This window comes from Oncorhynchus mykiss, chromosome 11 (assembly GCF_013265735.2).
Source record: "Oncorhynchus mykiss isolate Arlee chromosome 11, USDA_OmykA_1.1, whole genome shotgun sequence".
Lineage (NCBI taxonomy): Eukaryota > Metazoa > Chordata > Actinopteri > Salmoniformes > Salmonidae > Oncorhynchus > Oncorhynchus mykiss.
In genome coordinates this window covers 58,593,888-58,619,846 of record NC_048575.1, presented here as the reverse complement: position 1 = coordinate 58,619,846, position 25,959 = coordinate 58,593,888, and the positions used below count along the sequence as shown (strand labels likewise).

The window sequence follows — 25,959 nt, the reverse complement described above, 5'->3', positions numbered from 1 at the left end:
CTTGTTCATTTCCAACTATCTTTAGTAGGCGTGCGCAATCAGTGATTGGTCATCCGGGTTCTCACTTGTAACCAAATATTGTCTATTAGGTGTGCGTTCCTAAATTCACACTGGAATGCCAGAGTGCGCTCTGTGCGTTCGTAAATTCAGAGTGTCAAATTGTCCGTTTGTAAATTCGTAGTGTTCCAAGCTCACACTGGGCACTCTGGCAGAGAAGTATGGTTGATCCGAGCGTTCCGTCCTCACCATCACAATCAAGCACCCAAACTAACTGGATAGCTACTACCAGACACACATTAGAGAACACCTCACTCCGACCAATTTACCTGCCCTAGTAGAGCTGGTTAGGCTGTTTTCATGTTATATTGAGCATTGGTGACTGTAATTGTGCAGCTGGCAACAATTTTATAACATTTTTTCCCCGACTTTACTTACGCCGGTCATATTCAAAAGGTGTTGCGAGTTCTAAAAATCATTAGTTATTCTGCGCTCTAGCAAGCTAGCCAATTTTAGCCAGTTGGCTTGAGTTCCTTTGAGGTCAGAACTCGGATTAACCCTACTGGCCAGAGCGCCCAGTGACAGTGTACACTCTGAATTTAGGAAAGACACAAAGCGATCTCTGACACTGGAGGCAATTTATGAACACACCCTTAATGTTCTGGTCTGTGGATACCTAGCACTCACTCACTCAGTGACTGCTAGCATTGTCATGAAAAAGGGCATGAGGGAAGCCCTAAAATGTAGTTTTTCTAAGTTGTGCGAACGATAGGGAGTAAGGCAGTGTTGGCTTGTGTGCTTAGGGTTGTTGTCCTGTTGGAAGGTGAACCTTCACCACAGTATGAGGTCCTGAGTTCTCTGGAGCAGATCTTTCTGTACTTTGCTCCGTACATCTTTCCCTCGATCCTGATTAGTGTCACAGTCCCTGCCGCTGAAAAACATCTCCACAGCATAATGCTGCCAGATGTGACGCTTGGAATTCAGGCCAAAGAGTTCAATCTTGGTTTCATCAGACCAGAGAATCTGTTTTCTCATGGTATGAGAGTCCTTTAGGTGCCTTTTGGCAAACTCCAAGCGGGCTGTCATGTGCCTTTTACTGAGGAGTCGCTTCCGTCTGGCCACTACCATAAAGGCCTGATTGGTGGAGTGCTGCAGAGATGGTTGTCCTTCTGGAAGATTCTCCCATCTCCACAGAGGAACTCTGGAGCTCTGTCAGAGTGACCGTTGGGTTCTTAGTCACCTCCCTGACCAAGGCCCTTCTCCACCGATTGCTCAGTTTTGCCGGGTGACCAGCTCTAGGAAGAGTCTTTGTGGTTCCAAACTTCTTGCATTAAGGAATGATGGAGGTCACTGTGTTATTTGGGACCTTCAATGCTGCAGACATTTTTTGGTACCCTTCCCCAGATCTGTACCTTGACATAATCGTGTCTCGGAGCTCTACGGACAATTCCTTCGACCTCATGGCTTGGTTTTTGCTCTGACATCCACTGTCAACTGTGGAACCTTATATAGACAGGTGTGTGCCTTTCCAAATCATGCCCAATCAATTGAATATACCACAAGTGGACTCCAATCACGTTGTAGAAACATCTGAAGGATGATGGATGCACCTGAGCTCAATTTCAAATCTCAGAGTGTAACTGGTGTGAAATGGTTTGCGGGGTGGAATTTGTGGAGCGATGGGTAACGATACTTTGTGGGAGGCAGTTGTTGATGTGTTTAGAGGGTCCCTGGTTCAAGCCCAGGTAGGGGTGAGGAGAGGGACGGAAGCTATACTGTTACATTGATGCTGTGGAACCGGATCACTGGTTGCTGCGGAAAGGGAGGAGGTCAAAAGGGGGGTGAGTGTAACCGGTGTGAAATGGATTGCGGGGTGCGCGCTAATAGCGTTTCAATCAGTGACGTCACTCGCTCTGAGACCTTGAAGTAGTTGTTCCCCTTGCTCTGCAAGAGCCGTGGCTTTTTTGGGGCGATGGGTAACGATGCTTCGAGGGTGGCTGTTGTCGATGTATGCAGCGGGTCCCTGGTTCGAGCCCAAGTAGAGGCGAGGAGAGGGACGGAAGCTAAACTGTTACAATAGCAAAGGGTTTTAATACTTAAGTAAATAAGGTATTTCTGTTGTGTTTTTATACATTTGGTACAATTTCTAAAAACCTGTTTTCGCTTTGTCAATATTGGGTGTTGTGTGTAGATTGATGAGGATTTGTTTTTATTTAATCATTTTTAGAATAAGGCTGTAATGTAACAAAATGTGGAAAAGGTCAAGGGGTCTGAATACTTTCCGAATACTTTCACTGTATGTGCATATTATGTGTGAGTGAACAAACAATGGAGTGGGTGTTTGTGTGTGTGTTGGAGTGACAGTGCATAGAGACAGTGCAAATATTGAAATAAAAGATCAATAAAGATACAAGGTAAACAGTCCGTGTATCTATTTTGTTAGCTATTTATCAGTCATATTGCTTGGGGATAGAAGCTGTTCAAGAGCCTGTTGGTTTCAGACTTGATGCACAGGTACCTCTTGCTGTGTGGCAGCCAAGAAAATAGTCTATGACTTGGGTAGTTGACGACCAACCTGGCACCACACTGCTAGCACAACGCATCACCGGGGGCAAACTACCTGCCCTCCAGGACACCTACACCACCCGATGTCACAGGAAGGCCATAAAGATCATCAAGGACATCAACCACCCGAGCCACTGCCTGTTCACCCCGCTATCATCCAGAAGGCGAGGTCAGTACAGGTGCATCAAAGCTGGGACCGAGAGACTGAAAAACAGCTTCTATCTCAAGGCCATCAGACTGTTAAACAGCCACCACTAACACTGACACTGACTCAACTCCAGCCACTTTAATAATGGGAATTGATGGGAAAGGACGTAAATATATCACTAGCCACTTTAAACAATGCTACCTTATATAAATGTTACTTACCCTACATTATTCATCTCATATGCATACGTATATACTGTACTCTATATCATTGACGGTATCCTTATGTAATACATGTATCACTAGCCACTTTATACTATACTATGCCACTTTGTTTACATACTCATCTCATTTGTACATACTGTACTCGATACCATCTACTGTATCTTGCCTATGCTGCTCTGTACCATCACTCATTCATATATCCTTATGTACATATTCTTTATCCCCTTACACTGTGTACAAGACAGTAGTTTTGGAATTGTTAGTTAGATTACTTGTTATTACTGCATTGTCGGAACTAGAAGCACAAGCATTTCGCTACACTCGCACTAACATCTGCTAACCATGTGTATGTGACAAATAAAATTTGATTTGATTTGATTTGATTTTAGGTCACTGACCTCCTCGCTGTAGGCTGACTCATCATCGCCGGTGATCAAGCCTAACACCATCGTGTCGTTAGCGAACTTGATAATGGTGGTGGCTTAATGATGGTGGTGGATAATGATAATGGTGATAGTCATGTGTGGCCACACAGTCGTGGGTGAACAGAGAGTACAGGAGGGGACTAAGAACACACCCCGGTGGGGACCCTATGTTAAGGGTCAGCGTGGTGGAGGTGATGTGGCCTACCCTCACCACCTGGAGTTTGATCGTCAGGAAATCCAGTATCCAGTTGCAGAGGGAGGTGTTCAGACCCAGAGTCTTAAGCTTGGTGATGAGCTTGGAGGGGATAATGGTGATGAACAGCATTCTCACATAAGTATTCCTTTTATCTGGGTGGGTGAGGGCCATGTGGAGAGCAGGAATGATTGTGGTCATCATAAAATATGTGGAGATTACAGAGAGGTTGAAAATTACCATGAATATGCCTGCCAACTGATCTGCACATGTGCTGAGATTGGCCTTGGAATACTGTCAGGGCCCCAGGCCTTGGTGGTGTTGACCTGATTAACACCAATATAAAATCGTTTTTCAAGTGCGTCCACTTATATCAGTGCATTCGTAACAAACTAAACATTACGAAATGTATATTCTATAAAATAAGATTAATCCAGAAAATTAGCAATTATTGTTTGTTAACCAAATTCGACACTCATTGACCACCATACAAAAATTCCTCACTTCATTGGTTTATTGTCGTGGACAAATTGTGTTCGGATTAAAACCTCTTACTCCGCCACTTCCGCTCTCTGTTGTAACAGAACGGCCTGGAAGTGGGAGGAATTTGCTGGAACACCGAACGAAGCTCAACGACAGCACAGAAAGAACAACTCACGTTTATTTTTTTTACGGGGATTCTTCAAGTGACTCATGGCGGTAAGTGTTCACCAAATACATTACCATCGAGTTTATATCATCATTTATGCTAGCTGTTTCTATTTTAAAGATGTTTTGTTTAATCAAGATGGCGTCTTTGCCGTGGCAGCCATGTCGACAACCTAGCGAGTTAACGTCAGTAGCTGACGGTTAGTTGCTGTAGTAGTTGGTAGCTTTGTCGTGTTGATTTTGGAAATACATGGAAATTCTACTTTATCGGATTATGTTAGTGTTAACTAGTTACCTAACTAGCTATATAACATAACGTTCGCTAGTTAACTATGTACCTTGAGTTGCGCAGTCTTTTGCAAGCAAGCAACGTCATTAGGTAGCAAACGTTAATGTGGGTGTTTTTACACTCGGTCCCTTTCAGCCAATTTTTGTGAACTCAGTGTGGTTCTCTTAATTGTTTGTGCAGTGAGAACACTCCAATTGAACTCAGACCCCTCGATTCCCCGAACCAATCTGAAACCATCTTGAGAGGTATCCTGAGTTCGGTTCCCTTTTTTTTAGGGCAATGGAAACACTCAACGCCCTAGGTTCGCTTGTCATTATTCCCCACCACACACTAGATTACTGCAACATCGTTCCCCTGCCATAGCCCCTCACATTGATACTAAAAACAATTATGATGTGCAGGGTCGCGGAAAAAGCGTTTGCTGTTTTGGATATTTCTTAGGGATTGTCAGCAATTCCCCAACAATTTTAGAATGTGTTTGCAATTTTGTGATCTAAAGGCTGAGAGCTTCGTAAAATGTTTATTTGATTGTGGGGTTTGAATAGAAGACAACGTATTTTAAGAATCACAACAGGGTACAAAATCTATTCTAGCTCTTTATTTTTTTTAAATGTCACCTTTATTTAACCAGGTAGGCTAGTTGAGAACAAGATCTCATTTACAACTGCGACATGGCCAAGATAAAGCAAAGCAGTGTGAGACAGACAACACAGTTACACATGGAGCAAACCATAAACAAGCCAATAACACAAACAAGTCAATGACAGTAGAAAAAGTCTAAATACAGTGTGTGCAAAAGGCATGAGGAGGTAGGCAATAAATAGGCCATAGGAGCGAATAATTACAATTTAGCAGATTAACACTGGAGTGATAAATGAGTAGATGATGATGTGCAAGTAGAGAAACTGGTGTGCAAAAGAGCAGAAAAGTACATTAAAACAGTATGGGGGTGAAGTAGGTAGATTGGGTGGGCTATTTACAGATGGACTAAGTACAGCTGCAGCGATTGGTTAGCTGCTCAGATGACTGATGTTTAAAGTTGGTGAGGGAAATAAAAGTCTCCAACTTCAGCGATTTTTTTTTATTTTTTTTTTTATTTTTTTTTATTTATTTTTTTTATTTTTTTTTGCAATTCGCTCCATTCACTCCATTCACTGGCAGCAGAGAACTGGAAGGAAAGGCGGCCAAATGAGGTGTTGGCTTTGGGGATGATCAGTGAGATATACCTGCTGGAACGTGTGCTATCGTGTTGTTATCGTGAACTGAGATAAGGCGGAGCTTTACCTAGCATAGACTTATAGATGACCTGGAGCCAGTGGGTCTGGCAACAAATATGTAGCGAGGGCCAGCCGACTAGAGCATAGTGGGTGGTATATGGGGCTTTGGTAACAAAACGGATGGCACTGTGATAGACTGCATCCAGTTTGCTGAGTAGAGTATTGGAAGCTATTTTGTAGATGACATCGCCAAAGTCGAGGATCGGTAGGATAGTCAGTTTTACTAGGGTATGTTTGGCGGCGTGAGTGAAGGAGGCTTTGTTGCAAAATAGAAAGCTGACTAGATTTGATTTTGGTTTGGAGATGTTTAATATGAGTCTGGGAGGAGAGTTTTTATAGTCTAACCAGACACCTAGGTACTTATAGTTGTCCACATATTCTAGGTCGGAACCGTCCAGGGTGGTGATGCTAGTCGGGCGGGTGGGTGCGGGCTGGCAGTGAACGGTTGAAAAGCATGCATTTGTTTTTACTAGCGTTTTAAGAGCAGTTGGAGGCCATGGAAGGAGTGTTGTGTGGCATTGAAGCTCGTTTGGAGGTTAGTTAGCACAGTGTCCAAAGAAGGGCCAGAAGTATACAGAATGGTGTCGTCTGCGTAGAGGTGGATCAGGGAATCGCCCGCGGCAAGAGTAACATCATTGATGTATACAGAGAGAAGAGTCGGCCCGAGGATTAAACCCTGTGGTACCCCCATAGTCTGCCAGAGGTCCGGTCAACATGCCCTCCGATTTCACACACTGAACTCTGAGAAGTAGTTGGTGAACCAGGCGAGGCAGTCATTAGATAAACTAAGGCTATTGAGTCTGCCCATAAGAATACGGTGATTGACAGTCAAAAGGGCAGTAGCCAACATTGGGTGTTAAATTTAAAATTACATCATAATTTAATCTGCAGTTATTCTTCTGCAATTTATTGTTACTAATAATATTTCATTTTATTAGTATCTTTTGATTACAATTATGTCTCACCATTTAACTAAATGCAATCTATTAGCTTCCAAAATGTAAGTAGGTACACTACATTACCAAAAGTATGTCAACACCTGCTTGTCGAAAAGCTAATTCCAAAATCATGGGCATCAATATGGAGTTGGTCCCACCTTTGCTTCTAAAACAGCCTCCACTCTTCTGGGAAGGCTTTCCGCTATATGTTGGAATATTGCTGCGGGGATTTGCTTCCATTCAACCACGAGCATTAGTGAGGTCGGGCATTTATGTTGGGCGATTAGGCCTGGCTCGCAGTCGGCGGTCCAATTCATCCCAAAAGTGTTCACTGGTGTTATGGTCAGGGCTCTGTGCAGGTCAGTCAAGGTCTTCCACACCATTTTTATATGGACCTCGATTTGTGCACGGGATATTGTCATGCTGAAACAGGAAAGGACCTTAACCACTGTTGCCACAGTTAGAAGCACAGAATAGTCTATAATGTCATTGTATGCTGTAGCATTAATTTCTCTTCCCTGGAACTAAGGGGCCTAGCCCGAAACATGGAAAACAGCCCGTGGCCATTATTCCTCCCCCTCCCACACATTCTGATGGAATGGCTTGTCCTGCACTTTGTAAAAACCCACTACATTGAGTGAATATTGGGAAAAACATCTTGGTTCCTTTCTAATAGCAATGTGAATGCAAAGAGGACTCGGACCACAAAATAGGTGAAGTGAACTGGCAAAAGAGTTGAGTCCTCATTCAAATTCAAGGGCAGTGTGAATACAAAGAGAACGAAGTTCATGAAAATAAATAGCTAGCCAGCTACCTAATCCTGTTGCCCAAGCTAACGTTATAAGCAGCCAGCTAGCTTCATCTGGCTATGTGTTGTGAAGCTAGGCACAATAGTGGAGTTTGCAGGTAGCCTTCAAAATAAAAGTATTGTCATTGACAGTGATGCAAATGAATACAAATAGTAGAATTATGCCATTTATTTTGAAGGCTAGCCGCAAATTCCGCTATTGTGCCTAATCCTTATTGTGGAGAGCTTCACATAGATGGGTCCAACCACCATTAATCAAATAAGAACTGTCTTATAAAGTAGGGTTATTTTAGAAGATGACACCTAGCTATATAGTTAGCTAGCTAACTATAGCTACTGAAACAGATTATGTCGTGTTATTTGGCATGTATCTGTTTAGACACGCAAAGACCCAATCGGCGTTCCATAGAAATCCTGGTTGAGAATGAAACGACTGATCAAATGAACAACGAAACAGCACAGCAAGTGAAAGAAATAGGTTTTGATGATGTTTTACTGGTAATGGGGACATGTGTAAATGCCAACAAAATAACGTTTTAGTCAGTGTGGTGTGCATGTGTAACCTTTAACTAGGCAAGTCAGTTAAGAACAAATTCTTATTTACAATGACGAACTACCCCGGCCAAACCCGGACGACGCTGGGCCAATTGTGTGCCGCCCAATGGGACTCCCTATCATGGCCAGATGTGATACAGCCTGGATTTGAACCAGGGACTGTAGTTACACCTCTTGCACTGAGATGCAGTGCCTTAGACCGCTGTGTGTGTTAACTATTTAACTGTACTAGGATATTGGTATCGGCCAAAAATGTCACATCGGTGCATCACTACTTGAAAGTATTTTTACTCGTGTACTTTACACCACTGGTCCTGGTTGGGATGCTGTTTTGTGCTGGAACATTGTCTTCCCAAAGTGCTGCTTAAAGAACAAATAAACCCTAAGGTTGATCAGTGTGTTTACTTTCATTTAGGCAAGTGATGCCGACTCGACCAACCTGCTACCCTTGATGGGCTCTCTTTACACGGACAGAAGAAAACACACTATGGAATCATCCAAATCACCCAGAAGCTCCAAACACCATCCTTCCCGATCAAGGTCACACTCCAGGGACCGAAAACGCAAATCAAGTGAGTTAAATGCACTAAATTTTAAAACTCGGAATGATGTTTGTAGTTTTGGTAATACATTTTTGTTATGTTCACTTGGTAGGTCTGGTCATGTTATTTGGATTTGACATAAGCTTAAAGCAGCTGTACCTTGTTGATAGAACAGTCCAAAATAGTCACGCACTACAGGTGACTCATCGGAGTCAATCCTAATTTAATAGTGCAGTAGAATTTCGTCACTGTTCTCATCGTTTTTACTTTTACAGGTGACAAAAAGCACAGACGAAGTCGGAGCAGGAGCAAAGAGGTAACTAATCTTAGTTAATTTTAGTGAACTAAAAGTAGGCTGCAGTACTGTCACCATCTTGAATGTCGTGTCTTTTTTGTTTTTTGTTGACCATGGTAAGTACCAAACACTGTAGGCAATGAAACCTGACTCAAAGCTTACTAAGAGACTTAATGGAAAAACTGACATGTTTTTTTTTAAATTTATTTTGATATGTCTCATTAACGTATCCTTGGTCACTTGAGTGTAGCCATAGTAGATGGTGAAGAATATATACAGTACCAGTCAAAAGTTTGGACACCTACTCATTCAAGGTTTTTTATTTTTAGTATTTTCTACATTGTAGAATAATAGTGAAGACAAAACTATGAGATTTCACATGGAATCATGTAGTAACCAAAAAAGTGTTAAACAAATCTAAATACATTTGAGATTCTTAAAAGTAGCCACCCTTTGCGTGCTTTGCACACACTTCGCACACACTTTGCATTTGCACAAAGCTTTGCACACACTTCGCATTTTCTCAACCAGCTTCACCTGGAATACTTTTCCAATTGTCTTGAAGGAGTTCCCAAATATGCTGAGCACTTGTTGGCTGCTTTTCCTTCAATCTGCGGTCCAGCTCATCCCAAGCCATCTCAATTGGGTAGAGGTCGGGTGATTGTGGAGGCCAGGTCATCTGATGCAGCATTCCATCACTCTCCTTCACACATGCAGAGATAATCCGTTCACCTACTCTGCTTCTCACAAAGACACGGTGGTTGGAACCAAAAATTTCAAATTTGGACTCATCAGACCAAAGGACAGATTTCTACTGGTCTAATGTCCGTTGTTTGTGTTTCCTGGCCCAAGCAAGTTTCTTCTTATTATTGGTGTCCTTTAGTAGTGGTTTCTTTGCAGCAATTTGATCATGAAGGCCTGATTCACGCAGTCTCTGAACAGTTGATGTTGAGGTGTGTTTGTTACTTGAACTCTGAAGCATTTATTTGGGCTGAATTCTGAGGTGCAGTTAACTCTAACTTATCCTCTGCAGCAGAGGTAACTCTGGGTCTTCTTTTCCTTTGGGGTGGCAGGTAGCCTAGTGGTTAGAGCGTTGGGTCTAAATCGAATCCCTGAGCTGACAAGGTAAAAATCTGTCGTTCTGCCCCTGAACAAGGCAGAACGACTGTTCCCCGATTGTTCCCCGGCAGGCCATCATTGTAAATAAGAATTTGTTCTTAAAAACTTCTTAGGGATAGGCGTCCTGTCAACGTGACAGTTGTAAATCATGCAGCGAAACAAATTGCGGTACATATTTTATATCGGCTAAAAGCTTAAATTATTGTTAATATAACTGCGCTGTCCAATTTCAGTAGCTATTACTGCGAAAAAATGCCATGCTATTGTCTGAGAGCTCCTAACAACTAAACACTTTTTTTTCACCGTGATAAGTTTGATAAATTCACCTCTGAAGGTGGAATGTGTACTTACATTCTGAAATCTTGCTCTGATTTTATTATCCAACGGGTCCCAGAGATAATGAGGTGTCGTTTTGTTAGATAAAATCCTCTTTCATATCCTTATTAAAGGTCCTTCTAGCATGCATGATCGATTTTGCATTTCCACTCTTTCAATTTTCAAAGAAAGGTATCTGTGAAAATCTCACCCTAAATGTTGGTTCAACCAGTCAGATCACATTCGTATGTATTCCTCCGAGATCCTAGAACGTAACCAGACTTCACTATATCATTAGGGGTGTAGAACATTCTATACGTCACCGAATTTATGAATACAAATGTCTCCTTCGCGATTTGCCCAAATGTACCTGGGTGACTTCACACTAAATGTCATGTAGTTCGCTCATACTTCAAGTTATCCATCGGAAACTTTGCACATACACTGCTGTCATCTTGTGGGCACAATCGGAATTACAAACATTTCAAAGATGGTTGCATTTTCTTCTACCAGATCTATTGTTATTCTCCTACATTCAATTCACATTTCCACAAACTTCAAAGTGTTTCCTTTCAAATGGTACCAATAATATGCATATCCTTGCTTCAGGGCCTGAGCTACAAGCAGTTAGATTTGGGTATGTCATTTTAGCCAAAAATTGGGGGGGAAAGGGGCTACCCCTAAGAAGTTTAACGGGCTTGCCTAGTTAAGTAAAGGTTACATTTTAAAATAAAAATCCTGTGGTGGTCCTCATGAGCCAGTTTCATCAAAGCGCTATGTTTTTTGAATAAACTTTCAAAGTTCTTAATGTTTCTGACTGACCTTCATGTCTTCGATAATGATGGACTGTCTTTTCTCTTTGCTTGTTTGAGCTGTTCTTGCCATAATATGGCCTTGGTCTTTTGTCAAATAGGGTTATCTTCTGGATACACCCCACCTTGTCACAACACAACTGATTGGCTCAAACGCATTAAGAAGGAAAGATATTCCACAAATTAACTTTTAACAAGGCTTTTAATGAACTTTTAACAAGGCCTTGAAATGCATTCCATTGCCAAGAGTGTGCGAAGCTGTCATCAAGGAAAAGGGTGGCTACTTTGAAGAATCTCAAATATATATTTGGAATTGTTTAACACTTTGGTTATTCCATGACTCCATATGTGTTATTTCATAGTTTTGATGTCTTCACTATTATTCTACAATGTAGACAATAGTAAAAAAAAATAAAGAAGAACCCTTGAATGAGTAGATGTGTCCAAACTTTGGACTGGTACTGTATATGAGATTATTTTTTTTATAAATCCTGTGTGTAGATCACATGATAACATTTCTACAATAAATCATACTCAGCGTGCTAAAGCACGAAGAGACACTGAACTGAAGACGCTGCTGACATAGCAAAATTATATGCCTACTACTCGGACAGGTAACTATCAGCCATTCAAACTTATACTTGCCTCCTAGAAAATAATTGCAAATAAAGGAAATTAACATGATCCTTTTCCTGGGTTCAATTGCCTATTACTGGGTTCAATTCAAGCTCAAGTCTGCTGGCTGTAACCTTATTAATCCAAATTCATTCTGAGCCCACCATTGAAATCTTCCTGGCTGCATGCACTTGTAGATTGGGGAGGGAATAAAGTGCTGAACTAAAACATATGTATTAAAGCTGTCTCAGCGGTGATTATCCATGATAACCTACATTGAGTTTTGTACTATATAATTTATGTGCCTTCCATAATATGATTGAAACAAAACTAAGCAGAAGTGGCTGTACTTGGTGCACTTGAGTAGGTGGTAGATTTGACCTATGTGCTACAAGTTGGAGTATGTGTCTTGGTACATTGGAGGACATTTCATTATCAAATTTATCTCCAGCGGTCTAAGGCATTGCATCTCAGTGCTAGGTGTCACTACAGACCTTGGTTCGATTCCAGGCTGTATTACAACAGGCCATGATTGGGAGTCCCATAGGGTGGCGCACAATTTGCCCAGCGTCGTTAGGCTGGGGTAGGCCGGCATTTAACCTTTATTTAACTAGGCAGTTAAGAACAGATTCTTATTTTCAATGACTGCCTAGGAACAATGGGTTAACTGCCTTGTTCTGGGGCAAAACGACAGATTTGTACCTTGTCAGCTCGGGGATTTGAACTTGCAACCTTTCGGTAACTAGTCCAACTAGTCTTAACTGACTTGCCTTGTTAAATAAGATGACTAAAAAAGTTGCACTCAAAGTGGGGAAAAAAACATTTAAACAAGCAGTTAAAAAGTGGACTGACAGTGTAGCTCCGTCAAGCTATTTACCCTTCTGACATATACGGTCAATGTTGTAAAGAAATGTTTGGTTTCTGGTAATCAGGCTTTCTAAATATGAGGGGGATGTATGTCTGAAGTGAGCATGAGTTCCTAACATGCTTTGGTGTCTTCTGTATCAAACAGTTGTACTAACTCTTTGTTGCACTATTTTCCTGAAAGAGACACCTTCTTCTTAAAACAGGCACAAAGGAGGGACTCTGAGAAGCCATCAAAATCTCACAGCAAGCAGGATGATCAGCCGGAGCAGACTGAGAGGGGCAGGGAGAGACTTTCTGCAGAGAACGGGGAGGAGCGACACCGGCGCAAAGACAAGAAGGGACGGAGCCACTCCAGGTCACACTCATGCGACAGGTGGGTTCAGTGAGATGCTACAGTGCCTTGCGAAAGTATTCGGCCCCCTTGAACTTTGCGACCTTTTGCCACATTTCAGGCTGCAAACATAAAGATATAAAACTGTATTTTTTTGTGAAGAATCAACAACAAGTGGGACACAATCATGAAGTGGAACGACATTTATTGGATATTTCAAACTTTTTTAACAAATCAAAAACGGAAAAATTGGGCGTGCAAAATTATTCAGCCCCTTTACTTTCAGTGCAGCAAACTCTCTCCAGAAGTTCAGTGAGGATCTCTGAATGATCCAATGTTGACCTAAATGACTAATGATGATAAATACAATCCACCTGTGTGTAATCAAGTCTCCGTATAAATGCACCTGCACTGTGATAGTCTCAGAGGTCCATTAAAAGCGCAGAGAGCATCATGAAGAACAAGGAACACACCAGGCAGGTCCGAGATACTGTTGTGAAGAAGTTTAAAGCCGGATTTGGATACAAAAAGATTTCCCAAGCTTTAAACATCCCAAGGAGCACTGTGCAAGCGATAATATTGAAATGGAAGGAGTATCAGACCACTGCAAATCTACCAAGACCTGGCCGTCCCTCTAAACTTTCAGCTCATACAAGGAGAAGACTGATCAGAGATGCAGCCAAGAGGCCCATGATCACTCTGGATGAACTGCAGAGATCTACAGCTGAGGTGGGAGACTCTGTCCATAGGACAACAATCAGTCGTATATTGCACAAATCTGGCCTTTATGGAAGAGTGGCAAGAAGAAAGCCATTTCTTAAAGATATCCATAAAAAGTGTCGTTTAAAGTTTGCCACAAGCCACCTGGGAGACACACCAAACATGTGGTGCTCTGGTCAGATGAAACCTTTTTGGCAACAATGCAAAACGTTATGTTTGGCGTAAAAGCAACACAGCTGAACACACCATCCCCACTGTCAAACATGGTGGTGGCAGCATCATGGTTTGGGCCTGCTTTTCTTCAGCAGGGACAGGGAAGATGGTTAAAATTGATGGGAAGATGGATGGAGCCAAATACAGGACCATTCTGGAAGAAAACCTGATGGAGTCTGCAAAAGACCTGAGACTGGGACTGAGATTTGTCTTCCAACAAGACAATGATCCAAAACATAAAGCAAAATCTACAATGGAATGGTTCAAAAATAAACATATCCAGGTGTTAGAATGGCCAAGTCAAAGTCCAGACCTGAATCCAATCGAGAATCTGTGGAAAGAACTGAAAACTGCTGTTCACAAATGCTCTCCATCCAACCTCACTGAGCTCGAGCTGTTTTGCGAGGAGGAATGGGAAAACATTTCAGTCTCTCGATGTGCAAAACTGATAGACATACCCCAAGCGACTTACAGCTGTAATCGCAGCAAAGGGTGGCGCTACAAAGTATTAACTTAAGGGGGCTGGATAATTTTGCACGCCCAATTTTTCAGTTTTTGATTTGTTCAAAAAGTTTGAAATATCCAAAGTTCAAGGGGGCCGAATACTTTCGCAAGGCACTGTACATGATGTATTGAGATTGGTCACAGTAAACTGGGTAGAGTGAGCTGCATGTTTTCTTTTTCTAAGAATAAAACTAGCATTTTTGGCCTGTTTTAGGCGTCATCGCAGCAGAAGTCGGGACAAACTGAGATCGCGTTCCCCTCGGGAGAAGAAGAAGAGGGCCAGGTCCCGGTCGGGCTCAAAGACCAAACACCGCCGCAGGAGCAAAAGCAGGTGCGTTTCGCTTGCTTCTCTCCCTAACATTTTCTGTGTTTGTCTTTAGTAACCACTCCTGTGTGCCTCAAATTTGCCACTCTTCGTCAGTCTTAAATTGTGTTGTGTGTGACTGAATGCATATCTTTCTGTGGATCTTGAAATGCTATAATGTCTCTTTAGGGAGCGGAAGAAGGAGAAAGTGCACAGAAAAGAGAAGAGTCGTAGCAGGTCTGTGAGCCCCCAGGCTTTCCGGGGCAGAAACACTGCCATGGACGCACAAGAGGCCCTGGCCAGAAGGTACCGCATCATCTTAGGGTGTTTTCACACTTGGTCCCTTTCAGACAATTTTTGTCAACTCAGTGTGGTTTTGCTTAATATTTTGTGCAGTGTGATCACCCCAAAGGAACTCATACCTCTCAAAAGAGCCCTCCCTCCCCATCCCTCCCCGATTCAAACCGAACAGAGACCATCTCGAGAGTTGGTCTGAGTTCGGTTTGCTTGAATTCCGTGTTCCAGTTCCATTGTCAACACAAAGGTCCATAGGTTCGCTTGTCAGTATTCCGGCACCACACTAGACTACTGCAACACCATTTCCCCTGCCATAAACCCTCACATTGGTGCCAGAAAAGAAAGCTGGTGATGTGCAGCTTCGCAGGAAAGTGTCCTGTTTTTGGATATTGATTAGCGATTGTCAAGGATGCACAGAAATTCCAAAATGTCTAGAATTTTTAGTTCAGTTTATTTGTTTGCAATATGTGATCTATAGGCTAAGAGAGCTGTTTATTGATTGTGGGGTTTTAATAGTCTGAGAAGACAACATATTTGGTGAGAATCGCAACACAGGGTACAAATCTATTCTAGCTCTTAAAGGGGCAGTAGTAACATTTAGTCTGCAGTTATTCTCTTGCTATTTATTCTCTCACCAATAATATTTGCACGTTAACCCTTAGCCTACAACTATCCGTCTGTTTAAGCTAGAGATGGTTTTTTTGCATGGTCTATCTCAATCAACCGCCGATATCGCCCTTCTGCATCTGTGGTGGAAGGTGGCAGAGCTAGAGCAGTGTTTGTCAGACCATAAGACATCTCAAATCGGTCTTCTCACAAAAACGTCTGTAGCGTCCGAACGGTTATGACCACTCTATTGAAAGATGAGACTCACGAACACGATGGCATTCATTTTGCTCTAGGATGTCCACAACCCTCACAAGACTTGTCTGAAGTCGGTACAGCCTCCTCTGCCAATTTCTGTCTGTAGCATCCAAACTGTTTGGGCTACACACTAATATGACCCCTCTGACAGCCAAGACCCAAGAACACAATGGTGTTCTCTTTTTAGCTCTAGGACACTCACAAGACTCGTCTGATGGTCCCCGGTACCAGTTTACATAGATATTCAGACCCTTTACTCAGGCACCTTTGGCAGGAAATTACAGCCTTGAGTCGTTTTTGTTATGACACTACAAACTTGGCACACCTGTATTTGGCGTTTTTTTTTTTTTTTTTTTTTTTCCTCTCCTTCTCTGCAGATCCTCTCAAGCTCTGTCCGGTTGGATGGGTCTCTCCAGTTATTTTCGATCAGGTTTAAGTCTGGGCTCTGGCTGGGCAATTCCAGGACATTCAGAGACTTATCCCTGAAGCCACTCCTGTGTTGTCCTTTTGGAAGGTGAACCTTCGCCCCAGTCTGAGGTCCTGAGAGCTCTGGGGCAGGTTTTCGTCAAGGATCTCTCTGTACTCTGCTCCGTTCATCTTTACCTCGTTCCTGACTAGTATCCCAGTCCCTGCCGCTGAAAAACATTCCCACAGCATGATTCTGCCACCACCATGCTTCACCATAGACATGGTGCCAGGTTTCCTCCAGATGTGAGAGATGACTCTTTGTTCAATCTTGGTTTCATCAGACCAGAGAATCTGGGTTCTCATGGTCTGGAAGTCCTTTAGGTGCCTTTTGGCAAACTCCAAGCGGGCTCTCATGTGCCTTTTACTGAGGAGTGGCTTCCTTCTGGCCACTCTACCATAAAGGCCTGATTGGTTGAGTGCTGCAGAGATGGGAGAACCTTCCAGAAGGACAACCATCTTCACAGAGGAACTCTGTCAGAGTAACCATTGGGTTCTTGGTCACCTCCCTGACCCAGAATGATGCAGGCCACTGTGTTCTTGGGGACCTTCAATGCTGCAGACATTTTTTGGTAATCTTCCCCAGATCTGTGCTTTGACACAATCCTGTCTCGGAGCTTCACAGACAATTCCTTCGACCTCATGGCTTGGTTTTTGCTCTGACATGCACTGTCATGCACCTTGTATAGACAGGTGTGTGCCTTTCCAAATCATGTCCAATCAATTGAATTTACCACAGGTGGACTCCAATCAAGTTGTAGAAACATCTCAAGTATGATCAATGGAAACAGGATGCACCTGAGCTCAATTTTGAGTGTCATAGCAAAGGATCTTAATACTTATGTAAATAAGGTATCTCTTATACATTTGCAAAAATGTCAAAACCTGTTTACGTTTGTCATTATCGGTATTGTGTGTAGATTGCTAAGGAATAGTTACAAAAAAATATATATTTTAGAGTAAGGCTGTAACGTAACAAAATGTGGACAATGTCAAGGGGTCTGAATACTTTCTGAAGGCACTGTATGTGGAGATAGTTTAGTCCCTAAAATAGGGAATAAATACATATTTTTTTAAATAAAATAAATGTAATTAAAGGTTTCCTGATCTTATCTCAGATATAGGACAGACGCTTCAGAACAAACTTCCTTTTGATATTCTTTTTTGACTGTTCTATGTAGTGAATCTGTTATTCAATGTGTTTCTATTGGCTAATAGCAATAATGCCAAATGCAATGTTTTATCCAAGATTTGTAATTTTTTTAAAGGGTCTTAAAATGTAAAATCAAATAACTAAATGTTCCTTGGTATGACTGTCTTAAAACAATTTGCCCCTCCACCGGCTTAGACTCTAGACAGGGTTAATAGTATCTTCTAATTACAATTGTCTCATATTTTAACTAAATGCAGTCTATTAGCTTCCAAAATGTAAGTGGGTATATTTAGCTGTCTGAAAACACATTCTGATTTGAATGGCGTGAATGTTGGAAAAAGATCTTGGTTCCTTTCTAAACATAGCAATGTTGGAACATTGCTGTGGGGACTTGCTTCCATTCAACCATGAGCATTAGTGAGGTCGGGCATTTATGTTGGGCGATTAGGCCTGGCTCGCAGTCGGTGTTCCAATTCACCCCAAAGGTGTTCACTGGGGTTATGGTCAGGGCTCTGTGCAGGTCAGTCAAGGTCTTCCACACCATTTTTGTATGGACTGAGATGGATTCTTTTAATGAGGACTATATGTGAAAATACCCTTAGAGGAACTGTGGGGTTCATGATTTGTTTCTTGAGTATCTCTATTTGATAGTGGACAATCTATCATTCTGCTCCAAAAGCCTAGCTGACGAATATGAACACCCTTCACTGTCTTCTCTCTATATCTCCAGGTTGGAAAGGGCAAAGAAACTGCAAGAGCAGAAAGAAAAGGATATGTTGGAGAAACAGCAGCATCAGGAGGTACCTGCAGGTGAGACACTTCTCGGCTATCAATTGCACCTAATTCAAAGTGAGTTAAACCGATCACTAATCTCTAACCACTTTTATTTTGTGTGTGTATTGTTTTTAGTGCCAGCCCCCCTGCTGTCTGACACAGTAGTAGTTGCTGCTGCAGCTGCTACCCACCCTGTCCTCAACGTGGCAGCTCTCCTGGCCTCTGGGACACAGGTCACGCCCCAGATCGCCATGGCAGCGCAGATGGCAGCCCTACAAGCCAAAACCTTAGCAGAGACTGGCATTGCTGTGCCCAGCTATTACAATCCTTCGGCTGTCAACCCCCTGAAGTTTGCAGAGCAGGAGAAGAAAAGGAAGAAGCTCTGGCAAGGAAAGAAGGAAGGGGTAAGATTTTATTTTTGAATTCCTTGTACGCAATACAGAATGTAGTGCAATAAGTCTACGCTGTTTATTATCTGATGGGGCCGATTTATCTTTAGTGTACATTCCGCACATAACAAAGCACAACTAGTGACTTAATGAAAACGCTACGAAAAGAACATGCAACTCCGCTCATGGTGGCTCGATTGTTGCAAATCACTAATGCATTGAAATTGTTTGGTTTTGAAGGACAAGTCCCAGACAGCTGAGTTGTGGGAGAAGCTCAACTTTGGAAATAAGGACCAAAATGTTAAATTTCGGAAACTGATGGGCATTAAAGTATGTATAACCGAGTCCTTTTATTTTCTCATTTGATTGTGTACCATGCTGCAGAGCCTTGTATTTCTAACACTGTGGTTTCTGTCCTGTCAGGGGGAAGAGGAAGGTGAGGCCTCAAAGCCACTCAACGACGAAGGCCTGAAGACCCTGCAGCAGCAGGAGGAGATGTTCCATAACCTTGACCTTCAGTATGAGATGGCCAGGTCCCAGACCCACACTCAGAGAGGCATGGGACTAGGCTTCGGCTCTTCATTCTCACGGGGCATGGACGCGATCTAATGCCGAACCATGCACCGGCTTGCCCTTGCTTTCTTCCTCATAGGTCTCTCCTCATAGCTAGCACTCAAGCTTGCATGGATGTTGTTGCATTGGATCTGTAATTTATTTAGAAACAATCTCACGTCTTGGAACATTCCCATGTAAATAGATACTGAGTGTTAAGAAATCTGTACATCTTTTCAGAATGATGCAGTAGTTTGAGTGATGCTGGCTAGATTTAGACTTCTGTTAGAAATGTGATTGCATATTGTTTTTTACTCAAATTGTATACATTTTTAATGGTAGATCAAGTGAAATAATTCTGTTTACATATATTTACCAAGAGTCTTTACAAATGGCTTCAGATCATAATCTCAAAATGTAGCCATTATATCATCTTTCTGTTTCCTTTCTACTGAATGGAAATGTAAGAGTGGATCATACTACTAATGGAAGGAGTGAACAATAGTGTTACATATGTCCTTGAAATAAAAGTCCCTTTGTGTTGAGAAGTGGTCCTTGGTGTTTGTTTTGGCCATGAATGCTTTATACACAGCTACAACATTTTTTTGTGGGTGTAGCAAACACGTATTTCCGACTGGATTGTTGCTGAGGATGCATACAGCATTGACTAAGTACCGATGACTGCATGGCCAAGCACGCCTCCAACTCAATCATCAAGTTTGCAGACGACACAACAGTAGTAGGCTTGATTACCAACAATGATGAGACGCCTCCCTGTAGGCTGAGGGCTCTGGGAGTGGTACCAGGAAAAAACCTCTCACTCAATGTCAACAAAACAAAGGAGATAATTGTGGACTTGAGGGAGCACCACCCTATCCACATCGATGGGGCCACAGGGGAGGAGGTGGAAGCTTCAAGTTCCGCAGCGTACACATCACTGACAAACTAAAATGGTCCACCCACACAGACAACATGGTGTAGAAGGCGCAACAATGCCTCTTCAACCTCAGGAGGCTAAAGAAAACCGTCACAAACTTTGACGCACAATTGAGAGCATCCTGTATCACCACCTGGGTCACACCACTTTTAGAAATTGATCATTAGCCACTAGCCAATGTTCCGGATCTAGCATTCCTCATCTCATATGTATAAAATGCACTCCACACTATTCTATGGTATCTTAGTCACTTTTAAATTGTTTACATATTGTATCACCCATTTAATATGTATATATTGTATTCTATACTACACCACAGTTAAACGGCCATCTCCAGCACATCAGTAGCTGCTGCCTAGATTCAGATTAGGAATCACTGGCAACTTTAAAGGAAATGAAACACTAGCCACTTTATTGTCTCTGTATCTTGCATTACTCATCTCATTTGTGTAAACTGTACTCTATTCTACGGTATATTAGTCACTTTAATTGTTTGTAAATATTGCATCACCCATCTCATGTATATACTGTACTCTATACTACGCCACTGTCTCTTAGTCCAATGCCGCTCTGAATTAATCCATTACTTACTTAGATTTATGTGTATATTGGGTATATGTTGTGAAACTTAGATATTACTTGATAGATTTTGCTGCACTGTCGGAGCTAGAAGCACAAGCAAAACTCGAACATGAATGGTAAAATGAAAACTTTTTTGGGGGCATAATCTGGCGATTGCTGACTGGACCAAAGTCAATTAACAAATTACATGACTGCTACCGGGGATATAAAACACAGTCTCAATTTATTTCCTTATTAATGCGTTTGATCCAATCAGTTGTGTTGTGACAAGATAGAGGTGATAGCTCTATTTGGTAAAAGACCAAGTCCATTTTATGGCAAGAACAGCTCAAGTAAGCAAAGAGAAATGACAGTCCATCATTACTTTAAGACATGAAGGTCAGTCAATTCAGAAACACGGGCAATGGACATTAGACCAGTGGAAATCTGTCCTTTGGTCTGATGAGTCCAAATTTGAGATTTTTGGTTCCAACCGTCGTGTCTTTGTCAGACGCAGAGTAAGTGAACGGATAATCTCTGTGTGTGTTCCCACCATGAAGCATGGAGGAGGAGGTTTGATGGTGTGAGAATTCAAGGCACACTTAACCATCATGCCTACCACAGCATTCTGCAGGGATACGCCATCCCATCTGGTTTGCGCTTTGTGGGACTATCATTTGTTTTTTAACAGGGCAATGACCCAAAACACACCCCCAGGCTGTATAAGGGCAATTTGACCAAAAAGGAGAGTGGTGGAGTGCTGCATCAGATGACCTGGCCTCCACAATCACCCGACCTCTACCCAATTAAAATGGTTTGGGATGAGTTGGACCGCAGAGTGAAGAAAAAGAAGTCAACAAGTGCTCAGCATATTTGGGAACTCCTTCAAGGCTGTTGAAAAAGCATTCCTCATGAAGCTGGTTGACTTCTTTGAAGAATCTAAAATCTGTTTAGATTTGTTTAACACTTTTTTGGTTACTACATGATTCCATATGTGTTACTTTATAGTGTTGATGTCTTCACTATTATTCTACAATGTGCTTCTACACCTGCATTGCTTGCTGTTTGGGGTTTTAGGCTGGGTTTCTGTACAGCACTTTGAGATATCAGCTGATGTACGAAGGGCTATATAAATACATTTGATTTGATTTGATTAGTAAAACATAAATAAAAACCCTTGGTAGGTGTGTCCAAACTTTTGACTGATACTGTATATACAGAGGTATGTGGACACCCCTTCAAATTAGTGGATAAGCCCCACCCGTCGCTGACTGGTGTATAAAATCAAGTACACAGCCATGTAATCTCCATAGAGAAACATAGGCAGTAGAAAGGCCTTACTGAAGAGCTCAGTGACTTTCAATGTGGCACCGTCATATTTCCAACAAGTCAGTTCATAAAATGTTTGCCCTGGTATGGCTGCCCCGGTCAACTCTAAGTTCTGTTATTGTGAAGTGGAAATATCTAGGCCGCGAAGTGCTAGGCCACACAAGCTCACAGAACGGGACCGCCGAGTGCTGAAGCACGTAAAAATAGTCTGTCCTCGGTTGCAACACTCACTAACTCGTTCCAAACTGCTTCTGGAAGCAACGTCAGCACAATAATTTGTTCCTCGGGAGCTTCATGAAATTGGTTTCCATGGCCGAGCAGCCGCACTCAAGCCTAAGATCACCATGCGCAATGCCAAGTGTCGGCTGGAGTGGTGTAAAGCTCGCCGCCATTGGACTCTGGATCAGTGGAAATGCGTTCTCTGGAGTGAGCAATCACGCTTCACCATCTGGCAGTCAGACCAAATCTAGGTTTGGCGGATGCAAGGAGAACGCTACCTGCCCCAATGCATAGTGCCAACTGTAAAGTTTGGTGGAGAAGAAATAAGGAGGTCTGGGGGCTGTTTTTCATGGTTCGGGCTAGGCCCCTTAGCTCCAGTGAAGGGAAATCTTAGCGCTACCGCATACATAATGACATTCTAGACGATTCTGTGCTTCCAACTTTGTGGCAACAGTTTGGAGAAGGCCCTTTCCTGTTCCAGCATGACAAAGCCCCTATGCACAAAGTGAGGTCCATATAGAAATGGTTTGTCGAGATCGGTGTGGAAGAACAATGTTTCAACATCTATTGGAAAGCCTTTCCATAAGAGTGGAGGCTGTTATAGCAGCAAAGGGGGGACCAACTCCTTATTATTAATGCCCATGATTTTGGAATGAGGTGTTTGACGCGCAGGTGTCCACATTCATTTGGTCGTGTAGTGTAATTTAAAATGCAAATGTTATAATTACATACATTTGGTAAAGGATATACATCAATTCTCACAATAGCATTGTGAAATATCTGGAGGATAAATTACATTTCATGACAAACTCAGTGCTGAAATTCATTCTATTGTCATCAAGCAGTCCCAAATGTTCATTATCAGAATTTCAGGTGCAGGTGGGTCTCTGGAGCCCACTTTTTGTATCAGGCTAAATCCTACTTCCATTTTAGTAAAATGTCATTAAAGTAACAGTACTTCTACTTAAATAGTGTATTTCAGCGTTCTTTCCACCCCTGCCTGAATGCAACTGCCTGTCTTTATATTGAATAAAAAAACAACCACTTCAGACATCCAGTCAAATCACACACATTTGGTTCTTGTGAGGGGGTCTGTAAAATCAATGAGCATTAATGATCCAGCAACGACAACACAGAATCCACTACAGAGTACACTACAGAGTGCACTACAACAGTGTATTAGAGACTATTGACTTGGAGTTGGAACAGATGAAATAGGAACTGACTGGTCTTTTCATAGCCTACATGATCTTGTTATACTGTGTTACTCAATGGAAGAGGTTGACATGTGGAATCATTGCATCTGGAATGGAATATTGGGCAAATGGAATATTATCAATTATTTAGAACTGTCAGAATCAGACCCCACTTAGTTTTCATTATGAAAATACGTCTGTTGTATGTCCAGCATGTACAGTTATGCATGGTTTTGCCAAATTTCCATGGCTAGTTGATTTAACTGCATTCTAGTGTATTGTACTGTTGTATATGCAGTGCCTTCAGAAAGTATTCATACCCTTGACTTATTACACATTTTGTTGTTACAGCCTGAATTAAGAATGGTTTAAATATGTTTTTAAATCTCATCCATCTACACAGAATACCCCATAATGACAAAGTGAAAACATGTTTAGAAATGTTTATATCTATAAAAAATGACATACAGAAATAACTAATTTACATAAGTATTCACACCCAAGTCAATACTTTGTAGAAGCACCTTGGCAGCAATTACAGCTTTGAGCCATCTTGGTTATGTCTATCAGCTTTGTACATCTGGATTTGGGGATTTTCTCCCATTCTTTCTTGCAGATTTTCTCAAGCTCTGTTAATTTAGAAGGGGAGCGGTAGTGAACAGCCGTCTTCAAGTCTTTCCACCGATTTTAAATGGGATTCAAGTCTGGGCTTTGGCTGGGCCACTCAAGGACTTTCACATTCTTGTTCTGAAGCCATTCCAGCATTGGCTTGGCTGTATGCGTGGGGTCATTGTCCTGTTGGAATGTAAATCTTTGCCCCAGGCTAAGGTTGTTTGCACTCTGAATCGGGTCTCATCAAGGATTTGGCTGTATTTGGCTCCATTCATTGTTCTCTCTATCCTTACCAGTCTCCCAGTCCAAGTCGTTAAATGCATCCCCATAGCATGATGCTTCCCCCACCAAAAATCTATTTCATCTATTTTGAATACAGGCTGTAACACAACAAAATGTGGAATAAGGGATGGTTCGAAATTTACAGAATGGGCCCTAGAGGAAAATGGGGGAGGGCCATATTTAAACATTTCAGTCAGGGGGAGAGTTTAGTATTTTTGTAGTCTAGTCCAGGGGAGGGTCATGTAATTTGTAATTTATGAAATATTCTATATTTCTCTGTTTTAGAATTAGTTGCTTGTTAGGCTGTATATCGATGTGTGCCTAATGCTGCTCCATATCTCTCATTCTCCGCTGGGCGGCAATTTCAAGTGTGCCCATTGGCTGTTAGTGTGGTCTTCATCAAATGATCCATAATTTATTTGAATAAAAACTATGTTTCATGTCCATGATTAATCTATTTTTCAGACTGATTGACCTCACAATAAGTCAGATTTGAATCATTTACATAGGGTTTCCACCACTTGCGAATTCGCAAGACAAAGTTCCGTCCTCATTCATTTTCAACGGGAGCACGAGGACCAATGAGCAGGGGATTGTGGGAAGGTGAGCAGCGCTTTCATTATACTTGTATCATGACATTGATGATTTTAGCTCACTTCCTGTAAAATACATAGGCCTACATTCACATGAATGGGTAATTTGGGTAAAGGAAATTGTGGCTTTGCAAATCTATCTTCACCCACCATCAACACCAACATCTCTGCAATCCTCCTCCATGTCATTGACCTCCTCCATGTCATTCTTGGTAAATAAAGGAGGTAGAATTACAATTCTCCCCATGCCACATTATTTTCCTTTTCGACATTTTTAATTAGCCTACATATTGCCAGCTCCTTATTTTCATGTACAGAACTGTAACTGGAATACAAGCGTTGGATTTGCACTAAACAATTTCATGGCAGAAAAATCATGTAGAAAATCTGGTTTATGATTAGCCTCATATACATTATCTACATCTATAATTTTAAATTGAGAACATATAGCTAGCTCATCAATATGCAAATTATGTGTGAGTTTAGCTATTCTCTGCTTCAGGTGTACAATGACAAGGGGCACATTGATTTCACGTGCCCATTAGGCCAGTTATACCATCATACTGTAGGCCTATGGCTGCATTTGCCACACCCTGATTCTTTTCACTTGTCCTCGTTATTGTCTCCACCCCCTCCAGGTATCTCCTGTTTTCCCCAGTGTATTTCTCCCTGTGTTTCCTGTCTCTCTGTGCCAGTTCGTCTTGTATGTTCCAAGTCAACCAGCGGTTTTCCACGTACTCCTGCCTTTGCTATTCTCTTTTTTCTAGTCCTGGTTTTGTCCCTTGCCTGTTCTGGACTCTGTACCCGCCTGCCTGACCATTCTGCCTGCCTTGACCACGAGCCTTTCGGCTACTCTGTACCTCCTAAACTCTGATCTGGTTTTGACCTTTTACCTGTCCACAACTATTCTCTTGCCTACTCTTTTTGGAATATTAAACACTGTAAGATTCCAACCATCTGCCTCCTGTGTCTGAATCTGGGTCTTGCCTTGTGTCATATCATAAATGGATGACATGCATCACCAATGCTAAG

At 42.1% G+C, this 25,959-nt stretch overlaps 1 protein-coding gene across 1 annotated transcript; it reads left to right on the top strand.

Annotated features, from left to right (window-relative positions):
- The first annotated feature begins 4,095 nt into the window (after nucleotides 1-4,095).
- Nucleotides 4,096-19,743, top strand: rsrc2 (arginine/serine-rich coiled-coil 2). Its single transcript, XM_021621593.2, has 10 exons — nucleotides 4,096-4,251; nucleotides 8,483-8,639; nucleotides 8,885-8,925; nucleotides 12,836-13,005; nucleotides 14,615-14,731; nucleotides 14,894-15,010; nucleotides 18,214-18,293; nucleotides 18,393-18,661; nucleotides 18,887-18,976; nucleotides 19,070-19,743. The coding sequence occupies exons 1-10, from the start codon at nucleotides 4,246-4,248 to the stop codon at nucleotides 19,253-19,255; spliced, it is 1,233 nt and encodes a 410-aa protein (XP_021477268.1). The 5' UTR covers nucleotides 4,096-4,245; the 3' UTR covers nucleotides 19,256-19,743.
- Nucleotides 19,744-25,959: the final 6,216 nt, after the last annotated feature.

Excerpts from the sequence above, each read along its gene's own strand:
- rsrc2 (XM_021621593.2), top strand. Across the intron at positions 13,006-14,614 it reads AGGTCACACTCATGCGACAG|GCGTCATCGCAGCAGAAGTC; the intron begins GTGGGTTCAGTG and ends GGCCTGTTTTAG. Across the intron at positions 15,011-18,213 it reads CAAGAGGCCCTGGCCAGAAG|GTTGGAAAGGGCAAAGAAAC; the intron begins GTACCGCATCAT and ends CTATATCTCCAG.